The 21,002-nt window shown below is 48.3% G+C and overlaps 1 protein-coding gene across 7 annotated transcripts in view; it reads left to right on the top strand.

Moving 5' to 3' along the window:
• Positions 1-21,002, top strand: part of SMG6 (SMG6 nonsense mediated mRNA decay factor) — a 261,637-nt gene that overhangs the window by 123,759 nt on the left and 116,876 nt on the right. For all 7 annotated transcript variants that reach the window (XR_016223920.1, XM_002718880.6, XM_008270916.5 and 4 more), the window contains 2 exons: positions 1,862-2,033; positions 16,954-17,155. Coding sequence is in view for 6 of the 7 variants with exons in the window: in XM_002718880.6 (XP_002718926.1) it covers positions 1,862-2,033; positions 16,954-17,155 (374 nt within the window). In the remaining variant the exon portion in view is untranslated. The remainder of the gene's footprint in view (positions 1-1,861; positions 2,034-16,953; positions 17,156-21,002) is intronic.

The raw sequence follows: 21,002 nt of genomic DNA, 5'->3' as shown, positions 1-21,002 counted from the left end.
GTGAGAGAGAGAGAGAGACAGAGAGAAAGGTCTTCCTTTGCCGTTGGTTCACCCTCCAATGGCCGCCATGGCCGGCGCACTGCGGCCGGCACACCGCACTGATCCGAAGGCAGGAGCCAGGTGCTTCTCCTGGTCTCCCATGCAGGTGCAGGGCCCAAGCACCTGGGCCATCCTCCACTGCACTCCCGAGCCATAGCAGAGAGCTGGCCTGGAAGGGGGGCAACCGGGACAGAATCCAGCGCCCTGACCGGGACTAGAACCCGGTGTGCCAGCACCGCTAGGTGGAGGATTAGCCTATTGAGCCACAGCGCCGGCCCGCAAAGAATTCTTAATGTACTCTTCACCCAGACTCCCCCAGTTACCAGCATTTTGTCATATCACTTTAATTCTGTACCCCTCCATGTATATGCTTAAGTTTATTCTTTTTTTTTTCCTTTTAAGATTTATTTATTTATTAGAAAGGCAGAGGGAGAGAGAGACAGACATCTTCCATCCACTGGTTCACACCCCAAATGGCCACAATGGCCAGAGCTGAGCTGATCCAAAACCAGGAGCTTGGAGCTTCTTCCAAGTTTCCTACGTGAGTGCAGGGACCCAGGCACTTGGATCATCTTTTGCTGTTTTCCCAGACCATAGCAGAGAGCTGGATTGGAAGTGAAGCAGCCAGGTCTCGATCTGGTGCCCATATGGGATGCCAGCACTGCAGGTGGTGGCTTTACCTGCTACGCCACAGTGCTGACCTCCTCATTCTTTTTCTTCTGAACCATTTGATTTGAAGTTGTAGACATGGTAGTGCTTACCCTTAAGTACTTAAAAGGGACATTTTCTTAATTTCTATGACTGAAATCAAGAAATCACGCTGATAGAATACCATCACTGAGTCTATAGGCCTTACTCAGTTTGTAGCAGTTGTCCTAATAACATTCTTTGTAGACTCCAAAGGTGTTCTTTTCTGCTTCAGGATCCAAATCAGGATCACATGGTGCATGAGGATGCCCTATCTCTTTAGTAGCCTTTAATCTGGAATGGTTTCTCAGCCTTTTTTTTTTTTTTTTTAAGTCTTTCATGACCTTGGCATTTTTGAAGAGTGCAAGCCTTTTTTTTTTTTTTTTTTTTTTTTTTTGACAGGCAGAGTGGACAGTGAGAGAGAGAGACAGAGAGAAAGGTCTTCCTTTGCCGTTGGTTCACCCTCCAATGGCCGCCGCGGCCGGCGCGCTGCGGCCGGCGCACCGCGCTGATCCGATGGCAGGAGCCAGGAGCCAGGTGCTTTTCCTGGTCTCCCATGGGGTGCAGGGCCCAAGCACCTGGGCCATCCTCCACTGCACTCCCTGGCCACAGCAGAGGGCTGGCCTGGAAGAGGGGCAACCGGGACAGAATCCGGCGCCCCGACCGGGACTAGAACCCGGTGTGCCGGCGCCGCTAGGCGGAGGATTAGCCTAGTGAGCCGCAGCGCCGGCCTGCAAGCCATTTATTTTGTACAATGTCCCACAATTTGGGTTTTTGTGATATTTCTTTATGATTCAATTCAGGTTATGCAGTCTTGACAGGAACTTTGGTGCCATCTCGGCACTGTGCTGAAGGAAAGTTTAAAGGGTGGTCTTGAGGCCAGAGTAGTGACTTCAGCCAGGCCTCCAGTGAGGCAGAAACAGTTGTCTCAAGGAGCAAACCTAGTGCACTGCTTCTGTCTTTGTTCTGCTTTTCAGAATCCTCTTAGGGGTAGGCACTTGTGCTTACCTTTGGACCCAACTTTCCCATAGATCTATTCTCCCTCGCCTAAGAGCTTGCTACTGTCCCAGCTCCCCAGATGTCACTCGGAAATTGTAGCAGACCTAGGCCCAGTTCTCACCCTTTGCCTCTGCAGCTCAGCTGTCCTCTCCTGAGGATCAGGATCAGGACCAAGATGACATCAAGGTGTCTTCCTTCGTCCCAGACCTCAAGGAACTGCTTCCCAGTGTGAAAGTCTGGTCAGACTGGATGCTTGGGCATCCAGACACCTGGAATCCCCCACCCACGTCCCTGGATCTGCCCTCGCGGTGAGTCAGCCTGCGCACTCCTTCGTTGCTAGCCTCAGCCACTGCTCATTGTTTCTTCCTTCCCACAACCCACTGTTTCTCTGTTCCCTCTTCATGTGAACCTTGGTTTTTCCCTTCTGTGCATACCTCCCTTGTCCTTTGATGCTCTGGGTTATGTCTGCCTATCCTCCAGTGCTCTTCCTCCTCCTCTTGCACGCGTACTTAGTCTCTCTCTCTTTTCCCCCATAGCTTGCTCTCTCTTTGGTCTTTGTCCTTGCTCTTGATCCTCCATCCTCTCTTCATGTGGTTCATACTCATCTCTTTGCAGCTGTCTCTAGAGTCAGGATGTATGTAGACGAGTATATGAGAGACTTGATCTCTATCTGGCTCTCCCTTTTAGTTTTTCTGTGTGTATCTTTCTTTTCTTTCTTTCTTTTTTTTTTTTTTTTAAGATTTTTATTTTATTTACTTGCAAGACAGAGTTACAGAGAGAGGTAGAGCCAGAGGGAGAGAAAGAGGTCTTCCATTCTGCTGGTCCACTCCCCAAATGACCGTAATGGCCAAAGCTGAGCTGATCCAAAGCCAGGAATCAGGAGCTTCTTCCAGGTCTCCCACACAGCTTCAGGGGCCCAAGGACTTGGGCCATCTTCTACTGCTTTCCCAGGTCATAGCAGAGAGCTAGATCAGAAAAGAAGCAGCCGGGACTCAAACCGATGCCCGTATGGGATTCTGGTGCTACAGGCTAGGGCTTTAGCCCTCTGCACCACAGCTCCGGCCCCAGTATGCATCTTTCATGTGATCTTCGTGTGTGAACAGGATGAGTGCTTATCTGTCTTCATTCACTCATTCCTTCTCACCATGTCTACCTCTGTCTCCTGTCTCAACATTTGTCAGCTAGGGTATGTTGATCTGGGAATATGTGTGGCTGCCTGGGTGTGTCTATGTACATCTGTTTATGTATTTGTGTGGCCTTTGACTCTCTTTTTAAAAATCGTGGTAAGGCTGGCGCCATGGCTCAATAGGCTAATTCTCCGCCTTGCGGCGCCGGCACACCAAGTTCTAGTCCCGGTCGGGGTGCCAGATTCTGTCCTGGTTGCTCCTCTTCCTGTCCAGCTCTCTGCTGTGGCCCGGGAGTGCAGTGGAGGATGGCCCAGGTCCTTGGGCCCCGCACCCGCATGGGAGACCAGGAGAGGCACCTGGCTCCTGGCTTCGAATTTCAGCCGCAGCGTGCCGCCGGAGCAGCCACTGCGGGGTGAACCAACAGAAAAGGAAGACCTTTCTCTCTGTCTCTCTTTCTCACTGTCCACTCTGCCTGTCAAAAAAAAAAAAAAAAAAAAATCGTGGTAAAGGACACGTGTTTGGCAGCAGTTAAAATGCTACTTGGGATACCTGCATCACAGATCAGACTGCCTGGGTTTGAGCCATAGCTCCATCCCTGATTCCACATTCCTGCTAATACATACTGTGGGAGGCAGCAGATGATGGCTTCAGTGTATGGGTCCCCATCACCCATGTGGGAGACCCAGATTGTATTTCTAGCTGCTGGCTTTGGCCTGGCCAGCCCTAGCTGTTGGTGGGCATTTGTTGAGTAAATCAGCAGATAAAAGATCTATTTTTTTCTGTCACTCTGCCTTTCAGAATAAATAAATAAATAAAATATTTTAATTAAAATAAAAATCATGGCTTTATATGTAACATAAAAATCATGGTTTTTGGCCAGCGCCGCGGCTCAATAGGCTAATCCTCCACCTAGCGGTGCCGACACACCGGGTTCTAGTCCCGGTCAGGGTGCCGATTCTGTCCCAGTTGCCCCTCTTCCAGGCCAGCTCTCTGCTATGGCCCGGGAGTGCAGTGGAGGATGGCCCAAGTGCTTGGGCCCTGCACCCGCATGGGAGACCAGGAGAAGCACCTGGCTCCTGGCTTCGGATCAGCGCGATGCGCCGGCCGTAGCGCGCCAGCCGTAGCGCGCCGGCCGTGGCGGCCATTGGAGGGTGAACCAACAGCAAAGGAAGACCTTTCTCTGTCTCTCTCTCTCTCTTACTGTCCACTCTGCCTGTCAAAAAAAAAAAAAAAAAAAATCATGGTTTTTATATATAGCAAAATTCTCCATCTTCATCATTTTTCATAGTATTTTCTCAGCGTGTGTCATTTCTTCTCAACTGATCATTTTGCAACCATTTTTATTTTTAAAGATTTATTTATTTATTCCAAAAGGCAAAATGGCAGAGGGAGACAGATCTTCCATCAACTAGTTCATAACCCAAATGACCACAACAGCCAGGGTTGTGCCAGGCCAAAGCCAGGAATGCCATCCTGATCTTCCATGTGGGTGGCAGGAGCCTCAAGCATTTGAGACATAATCTTTTGCCCTCCCAGTCACATTAGCAGGGAGCTGGATCAGAAGTGGCTTAGCCAGGACTCGAACTAACACTCCAGTATGGATGCCAATGTCACAAGTCGTTGTTTACCCTGCTGTACCACAACACCTACCCCTTTAACTTTTTTTTTTTAAAGATTGATTGATTGATTTGAAAGGCAGAATGAGAGAAATATATCAATCTTCCATCCATTGTTTCATTCTCCACATGGCTACAATGGCTGGGACTGGTCCAAATTGAAGTTAGGAGCCTGGAGCTCCATCTGGGTCTCCCATGTGGATGACAGAGGCCTAAGCATTTGAGCCATCCTCCACTGCCTTCCCAGGCACATTAGCAAGGAGCTGGATCAGAAGTGGAGCAGTCAGGATTCTACTCAACACTCTGATATGGGACACTGGCATTGCAGTCAGCAAGTTAGCTTACTGGACCACAGTGTCAGCTCCATGTTAACCATTTTTAAGTTTACAATTCTGTAACGTAAATTACATTTAAAATGTTGTGCAGCCATGTATAGCTGTTTCTTTTGTCTGTATCTTTGTCTATATCTGTGCCTGGGTTGCCTGACTCTTACACCTTTCTTGATCTGTGTCTGACTTTGAAAGTCTGTGTATCTGCCTCTGGGAAGTTGTATAGCTGGGGTCTTGCTGTCCATTTCCGTCTGGGTATATATGTCTGTGTGTAACCATCTGTGGCCACATGTGTTGAATCCATGTGTGTCTATAGAGTATGTCTGTGTCTGTCAGTATATAGTATCCTTGGATATATGTGTCACTTTGTGAGGTTCATGTGTCCACACAGGGTCTGCTGTATGTGTGTGTCTGTCTGTGTCTGTCTGCCTTGGTCCCTTTAGTATTGCTGTATGCAATCCTGTGCTGTGACAGTGTGTGTTTATATATTTGTGAATATCTACATCTGTGTTCATTTTTGTTCATTTCTGTTTGCCTCACCTGTTGCCTGCCTGGCTTGCTTGGTCTTCGCTTCCCTGACTCTGTCTATCCCTTGCCTGCTTCTCTTGTCTACCTCTGCTGTGTATCTATATCAGAGGTCAGCAAACTATGACCTACAAGCTAAGAATGGCTTACATTTTTAAATGATTTGAAAAATCAAAAGAATACTGTTTAATGAGTTATAACAATGATGTAAAAGTCAGATTTCAGCGTCCATTAGAGTGGTGTTGGAGCATAGCCACGCATACTTGTTTCTGCTCCATTGGTGGCTGCTTTTACACTACAGCAGCAGTGCTGAGTCGTTGCCACAGAGACGGGATGACCCACAAAGCCTGAAATATTTACTGTCCAGCCCATTACAGAAAAGGCTTGCTGATTTTGTCCATGCTCCCTTGTGTTCTGTTCTCTGTGTCTGTGTCTCTGTGTGCTCATGTGCACATTGCTGTTGTCATGTGTGTGCAGACAGGCTGCTTTTCTGTTTATCTGTGTTCACTGTTCATCTCTTTCCCTCCTGCTCCCGTCCTCACTCTCTTTTTCTTATTCCCAACTCTCGGTGTCTTTGTCTTGCTTTATTTCCTCCCTCTATGTTTCTCCTTACCTTCTCCTTCTTTTCTCTCCCCGACCCCCCCGTCTCCCATTCTGTGCATTATAGGTTCTCACCAGGCTCTGTGTGGGGTGTAAGCATATGTTTCAATACAGGTATCCATACCCAGTACCTCAGCATTCATCTCCTGTGCTCTTGGGAGGGGCTGGGAGTGGGGCAAATACAGGATGATAAGTAAGGGGGCCTTCACTGCACTATGATATCTCCTTGGAATGGGTTGGGGGACACCATGTGGCTCCCCTAGACTCCTGGGTAACCCACAGAGGGAGGCTACAGCAGCAGTTGTTGATTTTTCTGTGTGGATCGTGTAGTCTGACCCTCCCTCCTTCAGATTTTTTTTCTTATTCCTCACTCCAACAAGGACCCTTGACCTGTTTATTCCACTCTCCCTGTTCCTTTCCCAGCTACAGTTCTATAACTGAGTAGATAATGTTCATGGCCTTGGACCATTCTCTGCATCCTTCCTGTGAACGCTCCTAGGTTTCCAAAATACACTCCATCATGAGCCAGGGTTGAGCCCTGAGTTGGGCAGCTGGGGGCCACACAAAGGAAGTGACAAAACTGCTAGTAAGGGTCAGCTGTTTCCCAGCAGTGGTCCTCAAAGAGTTAACATGCATAGCCTCAGACTTTTCATGTATAATGTAGACTAGGCCAGTCTGCAGTTTTGGAAAGAAAATGCCAAGAAAGAGCTCCAGTATCTAAGCTGTGGTCTCTGGGCATGAGCAGGGGCTGCTGAGCATCCCTCCCTGCAGGGGTGCAGAGGCAGACCCTCTGTCCCTGGGCCTTCTCTGGGTCACCTCACCTCACAGCCACAGGTCCCTTAGATGTGATCCACTCAGCCTCTGTTCACCCATAGCCTGCGCTGTCAGGTCTGTTAGCTCTCTGCTGCCACATGTCTCCCTTCATCCCTCCTCCCTCTCACTCTCTTTGGCTTTTGTTTGGCCGAGGAAATGGAAAGCTCACACAGGAAGTGCTGGGCTTCATATGCTTGAGGTGCTGAGTCTGTTTTCCCTTTGGATGCTGCAGCAAATGGCCCGTTGCCGGCTCTGTGAGCTGCTGCCCATCTTTGGGCAAGGGCTCAATCTGCAGCTGGGCACGTGGTCCAAGCTACAGCCATCCCCAGCTGGACTTCACATCCTGGGCTACAGAGAGGCAGGGGGTAGGGGAAGAGGGAGGGGTTGGGGCTGGGAAACTTGAATCATATTTGCTTAGTCTTTTCAGACTTTTCTTCACAGGGAGAGCAAATCTAACCAAAGAATATATTGAATCAAATTGCCCAGTAAATAAGTTCCTGTAGCTGTGGATACCACTTGGTCTCTTGTGAGTCCAGTCTGGGCTTGAGAAGTCAGTGTGATCAAGGATAAAATACTTGCTGCACTCTTTCTGCAGTCAGGATCAGCAGCTGGCTGTGTTTGGAGTGCAAGTTTAAGCATAAAGGAAGGGCTTGCTGTCCTGGGGTCTGCCTCCAAGACATGTGGTTGTTTAAGGACTGGTGTCACAGTTCAATAGAGCAAACCTGATGCCCCTGAACAGTCCCACCTTGTAGCTGTCAGATCCAAGCACAAGAAAGATAAGAATTTTACGTCCTTCCTTCCTAGTTTCTCAGGTAACTCCCTAATACTTGCTGAGTCCATACCAAAGCTGAGAGATTGGCAAGGTACCATGGTTCTGTGGGTTTTCAGACTTGGATCTCATGCTCCCTGATCTCCCATACTTTGGGGTCCTTTCTTTTAAGAATAATACACCCCTTGGGCCGGCGCCGCAGCTCACTAGGCTAATCCTCCACCTTGCGGCGCCGGCACACTGGGTTCTAGTCTCGGTCGGGGTGCCGGATTCTGTCCCGGTTGCCCCTCTTCCAGGCCAGCTCTCTGCTGTGGCCAGGGAGTGCAGTGGAGGATGGCCTAAGTGCTTGGGCCCTGCACCCCATGGGAGACCAGAAGAAGTACCTGGCTCCTGCCATTGGATCAGCGCGGTGCGCCAGCCGCAGCGTGCTGGCCGTGGCGGCCATTGGAGGGTGAACCAACGGCAAAGGAAGACCTTTCTCTCTGTCTCTCTCTCTCTCTCACTGTCCACTCTGCCTGTAAAAAAAAAAAAAAAAAGAATAATACACCCATACACCCCAAGTGGTTATTTTAAAAAAAAGATTTAAAAAAAAAAACTTGAAAGAGTTACACAGAGAGAAGGAGAAGGAGATGGAGTGAGGGAGGGAGGGGGAGAGAGAGAGAGAGAGAAAGAAAGAAATAGAGGTCTTCCATCCAATGGTTCACTCCCCAGATGGCCGCAACAGCCAGAGCTATGCCCACCTGAAGCCAGGAGCCAGGAGCTTCCTCCAGGTCTCCTATGCAAGTGCAGGGACCCAAGCATTTGGGCCATCTTCTACTGCTTTCCCAGGCCACAGCAGAGAGCTGGATTGGAACTGGAGCAGCAGCCGGGACTCGAACTTTATGGTGGCTTTACCCAGTACGCCATAGCGCCGGCCCCCCACGTGGTTCTGTAGATGTGAGAACTGTAACCCCCTGACACTCAAAAGGTTATTGTTGCAGCTCTTCGTTTTGGAGGGTCTAGATATGCTCTCAAGGGAGTAGCAAGGAAACAGCTTCCAATTAACACCTCTCCTTTGCTTGCTTGCGTTGATTATTGCCTGCATTTGTTCTCTGCAAAGACAAATTCCTATGACCCTAAGATAAGGTGACCAGATAGTCTGTATTTCCATGTGCTTTTCCTCCATAAAGCCCACTCCCAAATGGTCTCTTTGACATGCTGGACCCTTATTTCATCTTACCCACTCCGGCCCCTCCCTGTCTTTCATTTGGTAACTTCTTTTCTTGTGCAGTTAGAGAATCATTGCACAACATCCTCCACTGTCCTAGGGAAATGTCAGAGTTCATGATTAGTGTCCTTGATTCTCTCCTCTTTGCCCACAATCCCCTTCTTACTGCTCAAATCTGCTTTTCTTGGGTAGTAGGTGGCACATGTGGAACACCGCCGCTGATGGTGATAGAGCAGCACTGTCATTGGAGAGTGCTGCAGGCAAGTTTGCAGGTTCTTTGGTGCCTCCCCTCATAGTGTGTGCCAGAGCCAGCATATTACCTGTTAGAAGTTGCAATAGGCTGGCTTCCTATCCCAGGAGATTTTTGGTGTAGAGGATTATAGCATGGTGTGAAAAGTGGCCTTTTTCATTGTAAAACACAGTATGAAGTTCTTTGGTCTGTTTCAAAGAGACCACCATCTTTGGAGGAACCATCTACTTACCCCGTGCGTTGGCAGGGTTTCAGCTTACTTCTAAACCAGCCCTCTTGTGAGAAGGGAGAGGCAGCTGCTCTCTCTGCCCTCCAGGTGAGCTTGAGGAAAGGTGTGCCTGTCAGCTGATGCGGAGGAGCAGAGCAGCAGTAAAGGGAACCCTTGCATCCCTGGACCTGTGGCAAGGCCACGGCAGGGTACAACCTACCTCATTTCACAGTCTCTGCTGAAGCCAAATCTTCCCTCATCTTGATCTCTAGTTCTCAGTAAGTGAAAGAATCAGGGGACTTTGAGAACATCCAAACCTAGCCCAGCTGTGGCAGTTGGTTTATTGCTTTCAGCTGGTACTTGAACCCAGGTCCTGGTCTTGGAGGCTTTCCCAGGTTTAATCCCCAGAGCTTTCTCTGCAGCTGTATGACACTGCGCTGACCCCGAATGAGGATAGGAAAATAGAACCAGTGCCAAGCCAGAGTCTCTTTTTCATTTGGAGTCTGGCTGTCTGCCCATGACCAGGGTTACATAATGGGAAACATAGCTGGGGCTCTGGAGAGCCCGCGTTTCACCAGGCTGCCCAGACCTTCGCATTCTGATGCTATATATCTTCCTAATTGTAGCTCGGATGCATTTATCACACTGTTGGATTGGAGTACTGTTAAAAAAAAAAAAAACTCCAGAAATTCCTGGACCTGCTGCTTTTTCATGGTTTGTCTTATATAGTCTACAGAGCACACTGGAAAAGGCTTGTAGGGAGCCCTCTGAAGTACTGTCACATGGGAGAACTGGAGATACGAGGGAGTGTGCAGTGAGTCAGTTTCCTCAGGGAGCTTACTAGTGCTGAACCTACAGACGAGATAGAAATTCTTGAGTTAAAAAACTGCTAGTTCACTCAGCCTCATAGGGCAGGTCTGAAATAGGAACTAATCCCAAGTCTAATCGGCACCCCTTCAAGGACGCTTAGTACGTGTTCCCAAAAGGGCATTTTAGGAGGTCACTAAGTAATAGTCCATCAGCACTTCCCTGAAGGAAGTGGTGGTGACTGTGGGAAGCCCCTTTGCTACCCTGGCTCCCCACCCAGTCTCCCTGGCTCCGGGTTGGGGCGTCAGCACTACAGCCTGGCACCAGGGGGTTCCTCTTCCTCCAAGTGCTGATGTGGGGCACACATGATCTCTCCCACGGCAGGAGCCTGCATCCCCTCCTCACTCCTCCCACAGGACTCCTTGTAGGAGGAAGGGGTGTTGGCCTAAGGCTGCAGTCTGACCCCAGCAGGGTACAGCAGCTGACCCCAGAGAGAGTACTTTCCAGCTCTGGGCTGAGGTTATTTGGGTCCAGTGTGTGCTAAACTAAGAAGACGTGTTGGAGTGGTTACAGCTAAAAGTTTGGAGAGGCAGGAACCGTGAGAATCGGCACCAGGGAGGCCGCCGAGGTCTCCACTCATGCCGTGGAGATGTCGAGATTCCCTAGGGGCTGCTGTTTCCCAAACACACAGAGCTGATGGGTTTAACACACTGCAGTGATGTGACAGAGGCTATACCCAAGAGTGCAGCTTAGAACTGAAATCAAATAAGACTCTGACCTACATAGAGGTTGAGGGCTGAGGGGGCACTGTAGAGAGGTGGTCTGTACTTGAGAAATCCCAGGATAAGGTTATTGTGACCTGCTGTTGGCCATAAGGTTCCAGCTACACTGCTTTGAACATGAAGGTCATGTTCTTGCAGTAGTACAGGATGACCAAACTTCAGAATCTGATTTGCCCTATTGGACAAAACTGACTTAAAGTTGAATACTCTGCCAAATACCCAAGTTGATTTGCTTTTGTAAACTAGTAAGGTAGAAAGGCTCATCTTCAACCACATCTTAGATTCTTTTGGGGCCGGCACCGTGGCTCACTAGGCTAATCCTCCACCTTGCGGCGCCGGCACACCAGGTTCTAGTCCCGGTTGGGGCGCCGGATTCTGTCCCGGTTGCCCCTCTTCCAGGCCAGCTCTCTGCTATGGCCAGGGAGTGCAGTGGAGGATGACCCAAGTGCTTGGGCCCTGCACCCCATGGGAGACCAGGATAAGTACCTGGTTCCTGCCATCAGATCAGCATGGTGCGCCAGCCGCAGCGCTCCAGCCGTGGCGGCCATTGGAGGTTGAACCAGCGGCAAAAGGAAGACCTTTCTCTCTGTCTCTCTCTCTCACTGTCCACTCTGCCTGTCAAAAAAAAAAAAAAAAAAAAGAAAGAGAGAGAGAGAGAGAAAAGATTCTTTTGGGTCACCCAATAAACATCTTGTATTCTTGGAGAAAATTATCTTGCTGCCCATGTGTTAACTTCTAGAATGGTGACCGCTGTCATCTTTGCCTCTTCTGTGTGTCATGGTGGCATCTGGAAGATACTGTTTTCATTTCCTAAATCTCTCCACCTCATCCCAGGGCCTGTTGAACTACCTAGCACTCTGGCACTACAACCAGATCCTCAGCCTATCGCAAGCAGTGTCAGCATGACATTTTGGCTTTCCAAGGGGCTGCTAAGCTGTTTTTTAAGACCAGGTATCGGGTCCCTTTCTGCCATTAGCTGCCCATCTCTTGCAGTTTTCTCCAGTTGACTGAGGGCTTCCATGGCCTAGGTGGTCTTACTTGACCCTTTTAAAAATCAGATATTATGTATCCAGAAGACTTTTCCTTATTGTAGCTTTTTATCTTTCCCCTTTGTGTCCAAGTCCATGAATTTTCAATTTTTCAGCTTCTTTGTGCCCAGTTTCTGTGCCATCTTGGCTGTATTTCCAGGTCTCCTCACCCCAGGAACCAGAAGACCCAAGTCCTTTCCCATCTGCACTACTTCTCTGATCTTCTATAGCTCTGAAACACAATGCAGGGCTTCTTCTCACTCAACTCTTTCCGGGTTTGTTCTGCAGCTGTGGAGTTTGAATGTTAGTGTTTAAACAAGCTGGTATTACACAGGAAATGGCCACCTCCACAGGCCCCTGCAGGCTTGTAACATGGGGTCATTGTACTTGATATTAATCACCAGTCAGCCTGTTCCCCCAGTAAAAATATGAAGGAGTGAGCACTCAGTCCTCCTTGTGTTTGCTGGAAAGATAGACCAGGCTCTGGTTGAGCCTTGGCACTCTGCTCTTTCCGACTCTCTCCATCTCTCAGTCCCACCTCAGTTGATGTTTTCAGGAGAGTCCCACCTGACCCCTTTCCTGTGAAGCTGGCAGATCTGCCTTTCTTTCTGAGTTCCAGGCTAGAAAGTAGATCGTTTTGATATAATATGCCTCACATACCTCACACCTTAATCTTTGGAGCATGTTGTAGTTGGGTAACCTGTCCCAGGAGAAAATTCTGAACTCAGAAACACAGAAACTGACTGGCCCGCCTGGGAGTAGGACTTCTCAGTTCTCTGGACTGAAGCTGCTTTTCTAATACTGTTTGCAGAACTAACCCCAGCCTGAAGGGTTAATCTGATTCCCCAAGTCAATATCCCCCAAACAACCAGCCAGGAGTGTGTGTTGGTTCATTTCTGTGAAATGTGTTTCCCCAGTCACCTGGGCTGGCCTGGGCTGCATTGTATCGGCCAGCAGCTGCACTGCACTCAAACTGACAGCTACATTAAACCTTGGAATTCTAAGGCAATAAAAAGTAAATTAACTCTTATTTTTTTCCTTTCCTGGTGGAGTAAGTGAATGCATGTCTGTAGGGAAGTGAGTGAGCCTTGGTTCTGAGTGCATACCTCTCACTACTCGCTGCTGGTCTGTCCCCAGCTAGGATCTGGTGTTCAGACTCCAGCCAGGGGTCTGCTCTCCTGGTGTGTGGTGTGTTCTGTGGGGCTGGGCCAGTGGGTCGCCCTGCAACTGCTGATCCCGGCTCACTAATCACATCACAGCTGTTGAGAGACTCCCTTGCCACCATTCTGGGAGTCATAAATGGGCTCACTGGACAGTTTCATATTCTCTGGCTGCTTTGTGTCTGCTTGGTGAAGGCTACACCCTAACTTCTGTGGGATTTGGTGGACTCTGAGAGTTTCCCCCAAGTCCAAGTTGAACTGGAATGAGCCAGAGGACTTGCCTGAGCCCACAGTCCATTTAGAGTCAGAGGTGGTTTGAGATGGTCAGAAAAACCTTTTGTGAAATCATTTCCCAAACATTTCCAGAAGATTGGGAGCTGTTTAAAGTTCCTCACAGCCACCCACATTTGACATTGGACTCTGGCATGGGCCAACCTTGAATTCTTTAGGGTCCAAGGGCTGCTATGAGGTGAAGGTTAGAAGGTGCTCCTAGTTGGGAAAAGGAACTGAAGCAGGAAAAAGCTAAGCTTTTCCCCTTCCACTCAGACAGGAAGGCCTGTGTTCACCCATGGAACTGACCTCCCAGCCAGAGGCCTGATGGGGGTAAGCTAAGGTGCTGTTGCCTGGATTCCAGGAATTACCTCATCCTCTTGCAGATATCTTGACTTGTAACTTCAGGCAACTCACCTAATTTTTTTTTTTTTTTAAGAGATTTATTTATTACTTGAAAGAGCTACACAGAGAGAGGAGAGGCAGAGAGAAAGGTTTTCCATCCACTGGTTCACTCCCCAATTGGCCACGACGGCCGATGGCCGGAGCTGTGCCAACCCAAAGCCAGGAGCCAGGAGCTTCCTCCGGGTCTCCCACGCGGATGCAGGGGCCCAAGGGCTTGGGTCATCTTCTACTATTTTCCCAGGACATAGCAGAGAGCTGGATCAGAAGTGGAGCAGCCGGGACTTGAACCGGTGCCCATTTGGGATGCTGTCACTGCAGGTGCCAGCAGCTTTATCTGCTATACCACAGCGCCGGCCCCAACTCACCTAATTTTGTGAAGCACCTCTTCCTTTTAGGATTAGTTTCTTGACACTGCCCACTCCCCTGCAGGGCCATACATGACCTGTGGATACACACTTAGTTGTGTTCATGTCTGTGGTATTCAGTGAGTGGAGATAATGATAGGGAAATGTGAACTGAGCTTGGATGATCCCACTGGGACAGCAGAAGAAATCACCTTCTCAGAGTTAGAGTTCAAAACATTATCACTTTGAATTGATCAGGGCAGAAATGACCTTTCATTGAAGAATTTTGTGTGTTCCCTTGGTTCTGCTCAGTTTAGTTTGGCCCTTTGACCACTTTTATTTATATTTCTGAATTGGGAACTCAGGGCACTTCCTATGTCTTTTGGCATCAGCTTCTGTCTTACAAATCAATCTTGGAGTAGGAACTCTCATCCACCTTATTTTTGCAGTGAGTCTTAAGGTTTTGGTACAAGGTGGGTGGTAATAGGCAAAAGGCAGATGTGGGCAGGGGTCCCTAGTGGTGGCCAGCAATGGCTGGGAGGAGTCAGTTTTGGTTTATCTGAGCCTTAGGGGACAGGAGAGCTTGGTAATGAGAACCACATGGTACCACATATTTCTTCGTCTTGGATCCAAAATGGTAGGGGTGGGAGGATGAGAGAGAGATGTGGGGCCTCCCACTGTCAGCCTTGGGTAATTTTCTGCTGCCACTCTTTGGCTGGGGATGCTGCTGCTCTCCCCATCTCCACCCCAGCCCTATGTCCTATAGCAGCCTTGACCTGTTCTGCACCAACCAGGGCCCCTAAGCCAAGAATTCAGCTGGGAGACTTTTCACCTTCTTCCTTCTCACTGTCGTCTTTCCTGTTTATTTTCCAAATTGCTGCTCTGCAGCCGAGCAATGCCTGTTGGCCAGAGCTCACCAGCGCTGTGGGATCAGACTCAGGCAGTGGGCTCAAGTGGCCAGCAGGGCACTGGGGGAGGAAGCGGGGAACTGGAAGAGCCTCCCTGTGCGTCTCCCATGGGCAGCGCTAACCTCGGAGGCGGCCCTGAGCAGCACTATCACATCCGGTGCTTGTCTCTGCAGCCGGGACCGGAGGATAAACTATCAGAGCTGTGGGGCAGTGCATCATTCCTCTTATTATTTTCTTCTCTGCAGATGGGGTCGTGGAAAGTTCAGTTCCTTTTAACCCTCGAAGTTCTGTTTATTCTACAGCTGGTAGCCTGAATGCCGAGTTTCCCATTACATCACAAAGGGGCTCAGGCAGATCTCTTCGCAGAAACGTGTTGCAACTGTTTATTTTTTTCCATATTTAAACATTTCTGACAGCCAAACCAGGCTGAGCCAAAAGATGGAGCTTTGTGAATGAGTCTGGTTGTTGGTGTCTGTGCAGAGAGAAGCTTTGGAAAACTCCTGTCCCTCCGGTGATTCTTCCCAAACATGTTCTTTTTCCTGGGCAAACACTATGAAGCAAGTTACTTCTGCAGTACACGTGTGTTGATTATGTGCCGTTGTGTGATTAATGGGGCTGTGTTCCGCCTGGTTCCCAGGACACTATTGAAATCAAGATGTTTCATTTCATTGCCTTTTCTTAGTGCAGTGATTACAGTAAATAAACCAGTGCAGCCTCCTTCCACCTGGAGCCAGTCAGGGAGTTCCCATACCTCTACCTCACTTTCTCCAGCGGCTTGTCCCTTGAAAGCCATCTTTTTGCTAGTCACCAGGAGAAACAAATTGCTTAGGTTTGAGGTCACTCCCTAGTAGGTGGGGCTCCTGTGCAGTAACTCCCCTAGGGTAATTCCAGGATGATTCTTAGGGATCTCTACTTACTGCCTCTTGCCATTCCACCTCTTGAACCTAATTGTGAAGTTTTTCTTTGTAATTCTCCTATGCATCTCACTCCTTTAGGACTAAAACTTAGCATCCAGACAGTACCACCTGTTTGAAACTCCCAGGTTAGGTGCTTCTCTGGAGAAGAAAAGCCAAGTCTGTATCCTTGTCAGCCCCTGTATCTAACCACAATTTGAGGTATCTTGGACAAGCAAACACCACCACAACAAATACTAGATGAATTTGCAGCGCCCACCAACACAGGAATCTCAACCACAGTAAATGATGACATCTACTGACAAGTGATGGTGACAGAAATGAACCCTCTCTCTTTAATGGAATTTCACCTGGGGAGAGCCAGATTCCACAGTTTAAGGGTTTTTTCTCAGGTTCAGCCAGAACCTGAGATACACAATTAGGATGACCAACTAGCCTGGTTTTCCCAGGACTGGGAGGTTTCTGGGGAAATGGGACTTTCAGCTAAAACTGGGACAGTGTCAGGTGAGTGAGAGGAGGGAGAGGGCCCAGGAGGGCTGAGACAGCACTGAGGCTGATGCGTCTGCTGGAGTGCATGAGAGACTTCACCTTCCTGGGAGGATCTTGGCAGGCAGAAATGAGGTTTTTGTTGGATCAGTGTTTGACAGTTTGTTTGTTTTCCTGCTTATACATATATAGTCCTAAAGCATTGTAGGGGAAAGCCCCACATGACTGCACAGTAACTGGACTGTCTGTGACTGTGGCTGGAAGAGGGAGGCTGATGCCCTGCTGCTCTCTGTGTGGCATATACTTGGCTGCACAGGAGGGGGCAGTTCTGGGAGATGCCTGGGGCACTGCGTGTCTAGAGTGAGTAAGTGTCTCAGGCACACTGTCTGGAAAGGTGACAGGACCTGCATTAGGCAACTGGTTCTCTAAATTCTTTCTCCTTTCTGTTTAGGATTAAAAATTCCCCCTAATCAATTTAAACTTTGCATGGGTGGACACATACACCCCAGATGACTGCCATGCAAGACAGTTCCCCGTCCTAGCATTCTGGTGCAATTTCCTAGCAGCTGCCAGCGTAGAACAGCCTTGGCTGCCAGGACCTTCCTGCTCACATACACTAACGGCATTTTTACTGGCCCCACTTTAGAGCTGCACTTCTTTTCTTATCTTGTTCCTCGCAGGGTTGCTGTGGATGTGTGGTCGACGCTGGCTGATTTCTGTAACATACTGACTGCAGTGAACCAGTCAGAGGTGCCACTGTATAAGGACCCGGACGATGACCTCACCCTTCTCATCCTGGAAGAGGATCGGCTTCTCTCGGGCTTTGTCCCCTTGCTGGCTGCCCCTCAGGACCCCTGCTACGTGGAGAAAACCTCGGAGAAGGTCAGCCCCAGGCCAAATATCCCTCCCTGTTCACCCGTCCTCTTAATTCTCCAGACTTTTTTATTCTTGGGAAGTTTTTTGTGCAAACGGAACATGATTAAGTCATTGAGAAGGGTGTTAAGGGAAAATATCGACCTTTTAGCCGCTGACATCCAGCTCTGTGTCCTGAAGAAAAAAAAGGCCCTGTCGACTTCCTTTGGTGTGTGTGTGTGTGTGCTCGCTGGCATGTTGTATATACGATCATTTCCTCACTTGTTTAAATAGTGCAGCTTGTGTTGGCAGTGCTCTCACTTAGCTCCAAATGGTTTGCATCATGCTTAAAGCACCCTCCTTCCTCCCCCCTACCTCCTTCCCCCCAGCCACAAAACTCTGCACTAGGAAAACAGCCAGGGCTTTTTCCCTTCTCTAAGGAGGAGAGTGATAAATAGGTGACTAGAGAGAAGCAGACACCATGTGTTAACTTACAAAAAAAGCTTTTAGGAATATGAAGCATTCCCCACTGCCTGGTTTCTATTTTCTTTCCTCTAAGGATTATGTTTTAAACTTTTTTCTTGTCTGTCTGTTTATAGAAAACAAAGTTCATTCCATGTTGCGCTGGTGGGGACTATGGGGCTCCTAGTCCCTGCTTAACTGTTGGGTCTTCAGCCAGGTGGAGGGCAGGGCATTCTGCGCTGTTCCACATTTCCCCAAGGAGCAGTCATCGGGCTGTGGGTGTGGCAGCAGGCCACCTGTGCTGAGGCAGGGTCCCCTGCAACTGACTTTCTGATTTTCTGCAGATTTGTTAGCATTATAAACTCTGAGAGGAGAGAGGTCTTTGGAGAGGAGCCCACAAATGGTTTCCCAGGAGGAAGTCTTTTTATCTAGGTGAGGTGTGTTGTAGGGACATTGGTAGCCAGTTTTTAAAAACTTAAAAACAAAAAAAGTAAAAAATAATTCCAAGCATGAATTTCAAATAATGCAAATATGAGATTTTATATTGAATATAAAATTTTAAAAACTTGTTCTTAGTATAGAAGAATATTTGTGGAAAGTTTGGGAATCACAGACAAGTAAAAAGAATAAAAATTTGTCCTTAATCCCTCTACCCAGAGATAACAGCACTGTTATTTTGTTAACTGCATATACTGTTATTTAACTTTCACTCCACACACACACACACACACACACACACACTTTTTTTTTTTTTAAGAATTATTTTATTTATTTGAAAGACAGAGTTACGGAGACAGAGGTATAGCAAGAGAGAGAGAGGTCTTCCATTCTGCTAGATCACTCCCCAAATGACCACAGCTGCCAGAAATGGGCTAATCCAAAGCCAGGAGCAAGGAGTTCTTCCAGGTCTCCCACACGGGTACATGGCCCAAGGACTTGGGCCATCTTCTGCTGCTTTCCCAGGCCATAACAGAGAGCTAGACTGGAAGAGGAGCAGCTGGAATTCAAACCGGCACCCATGAGGGATGCTGGTGCTGCAGGCTGGGGCTTTAACCCACTGCACCACAGTGGCGGGCCCACACATTGTTTTTAAAAACAATTGGCGTGGCCAGCGCCGCAGCTCACTAGGCTAATCCTCCACCTTGCGGCACCGGCACACCGGGTTCTAGTCCCGGTCGGGGCGCCAGATTCTGTCCCGGTTGCCCCTCTTCCAGGCCAGCTCTCTGCTGTGGCCAGGGAGTGCAGTGGAGGATGGCCCAAGTGCTTGGGCCCTGCACCCCATGGGAGACCAGGAGAAGTACCTGGCTCCTGCCATCGGATCAGCGCGGTGCACCGGCCGCAGTGCGCCGGCCGCTGCGGCCATTGGAGGGTGAACCAACGGCAAAGGAAGACCTTTCTCTCTCTCTCTCTCTCTCTCTCTGTCCACTCTGCCTGTCAAAATAAAGAAATAAATAAATAAATAAAATAAAAAAATAAATAAATAAATAAATAAAAACAATTGGCGTAGCAGGTAAAGCCACCACCTGCAGTGCCGGCATCCCACATGGGCACCGGTTCAAGTCCCGGCTGCTCCACTTCTGATCCAGCTCTCTGCTGTGGTCTAGGTAAACAGTGGAAGGTGGCCCAAGTCCTTGGGCCCCTGCACCCACATGAGAAGACCTAGAGGAAGCTCCTAGCTCCTGGCTTTGGATCAGCACAGCTCTGGTCATTGTGGCCAATTGGGGAGTGAGCCAGCAAATGGAAGACTCTCTCACTGTCTTTCCTCTCTCTGTGTAACTCTGACTTTCAAATAAATAAATAAACCTTAAAAAAAAAAAACAACTGGGGTCCATATTACTCATAGTATATATAATCTGCTTCATTGCTTAGTATTTTTAATGTATTGTTATATGCAATCATTATTACTACTATTTGAGAGAAAGAAAAACAGACAAGAGAGCTTCCATCTGCTGGTTCATTCCCCAAATGCCTACAGTGGCAGGAGGACCAAAGCTACGATCTGGAAACTCAATCCAGATCACCCACAGGAGTGGCAGGGACCCAGCTACTTGAGCTGTCTCCTGCTGCTGTCCAGGGCATGCATTACAAGAAGCTGGAATCTGGAGTAGAGCCAGGACTGAAACCCAGGCACGCCTATGTGGGACGTTCTGGGCCTGACCAGCATCTTAACTGGTAGGCCAAATACACAACTCAGGATCATTTTTGGTCATTGCCTAGTATTCTTTTCTATGGCAAGATTCCTTTAACCATCTTTGCTTTATTGAACAGAGAATGTTACCTTTTTTCACTGGCATAAACAGTAATGATGCCTTACAACTGAATTAGGGCATATATTCCTTTTGGTTAAATTTCTGTAAATAGATAAAGATTCTAGACATTGATAGATCAAAAATCCATACTTTTGGATCCCTTTAATGACTCATGGATCCTAGGGATGAGAGAAACTGTCTTTCTCAAAGTGTTATCTACCTTCCTTTCATTTTATTTCACTTTATTCTCCAAGGTGAGGAATAATCATCATCTATGATGTGTCAGTCCCTAGGCTAAAACTTCCATCAGTTTTTATGTTTTCCTAATAAGCCCACCATGAAACAGGTGTTTAACCTAGTGATTAGATCATTTTATGCCTTGCCAGCAAAACTTTGGAGTGAAATTCTGCACTTTGGTTTCAGAAAGGGACAGTAATGTGCATGTATAGTATGCAAGGCTGAGGACAGCTAACAAGTTGTTTATACTTTGTGGAAAATGTTGGGTTGGAAGAGAAACTGGACATCCTTGACTCGGGCCAAAGGATTCTGGTACTCTTCTTTTTTGATCACAGGTTAACAATGATTCCAGAGAGTGCTTTGATGGCTTGCCTGTTGAGTTAGTTTTCTTGAGTGAAGAACAAAGGGAGGAGTCCTATCCAGCTTGAGACTTCCCAAGCCGCATTTTCATTAGCTCATCAGCTCCACCAGCTTTAGTGTCAGATACTCAGTATATGATCTGGCTATGGACGAGCGTAGAGCCAGCAGTCCAGCCCTCAGCCTGTACTGGTGATTCACAGGCTACCCAGGAATCTACCACATTCAGATTAAGGTAGGTCTGCACTCAAGTGCTGTGAAGGAGATATGCTGAATCTAACACCTCCAAATCTATACTCCTAAATCCTATGTTACTCCCCTACCCCTAAAGCCTGCTCTTCCTTCATTGTTCCCCTCCTTGGTAAATGGCAGCTTTGATTTTTTAGGTTTCTTTATGTCACAATTCTCAGGGTTTTTTTTTTTTTAAGATTTATTTACTTATTTGAAAGAGGAAAAGATTTTCCATTTGCTGGTTCACTCCCCAGATGGCCACAATGGCAGGGCTGAAAGGCTGAAGCCAGGAGCTAGGAGCTAGGAGCTTCATCTGGGTCTCCTATATGGGTGGGCAGGGC

The sequence above is a fragment of the Oryctolagus cuniculus genome, chromosome 17 (assembly GCF_051225735.1).
Source record: "Oryctolagus cuniculus isolate XC-2025 breed Fujian yellow rabbit chromosome 17, ASM5122573v1, whole genome shotgun sequence".
Lineage (NCBI taxonomy): Eukaryota > Metazoa > Chordata > Mammalia > Lagomorpha > Leporidae > Oryctolagus > Oryctolagus cuniculus.
This window is presented reverse-complemented; position numbering and strand designations above follow the sequence as displayed.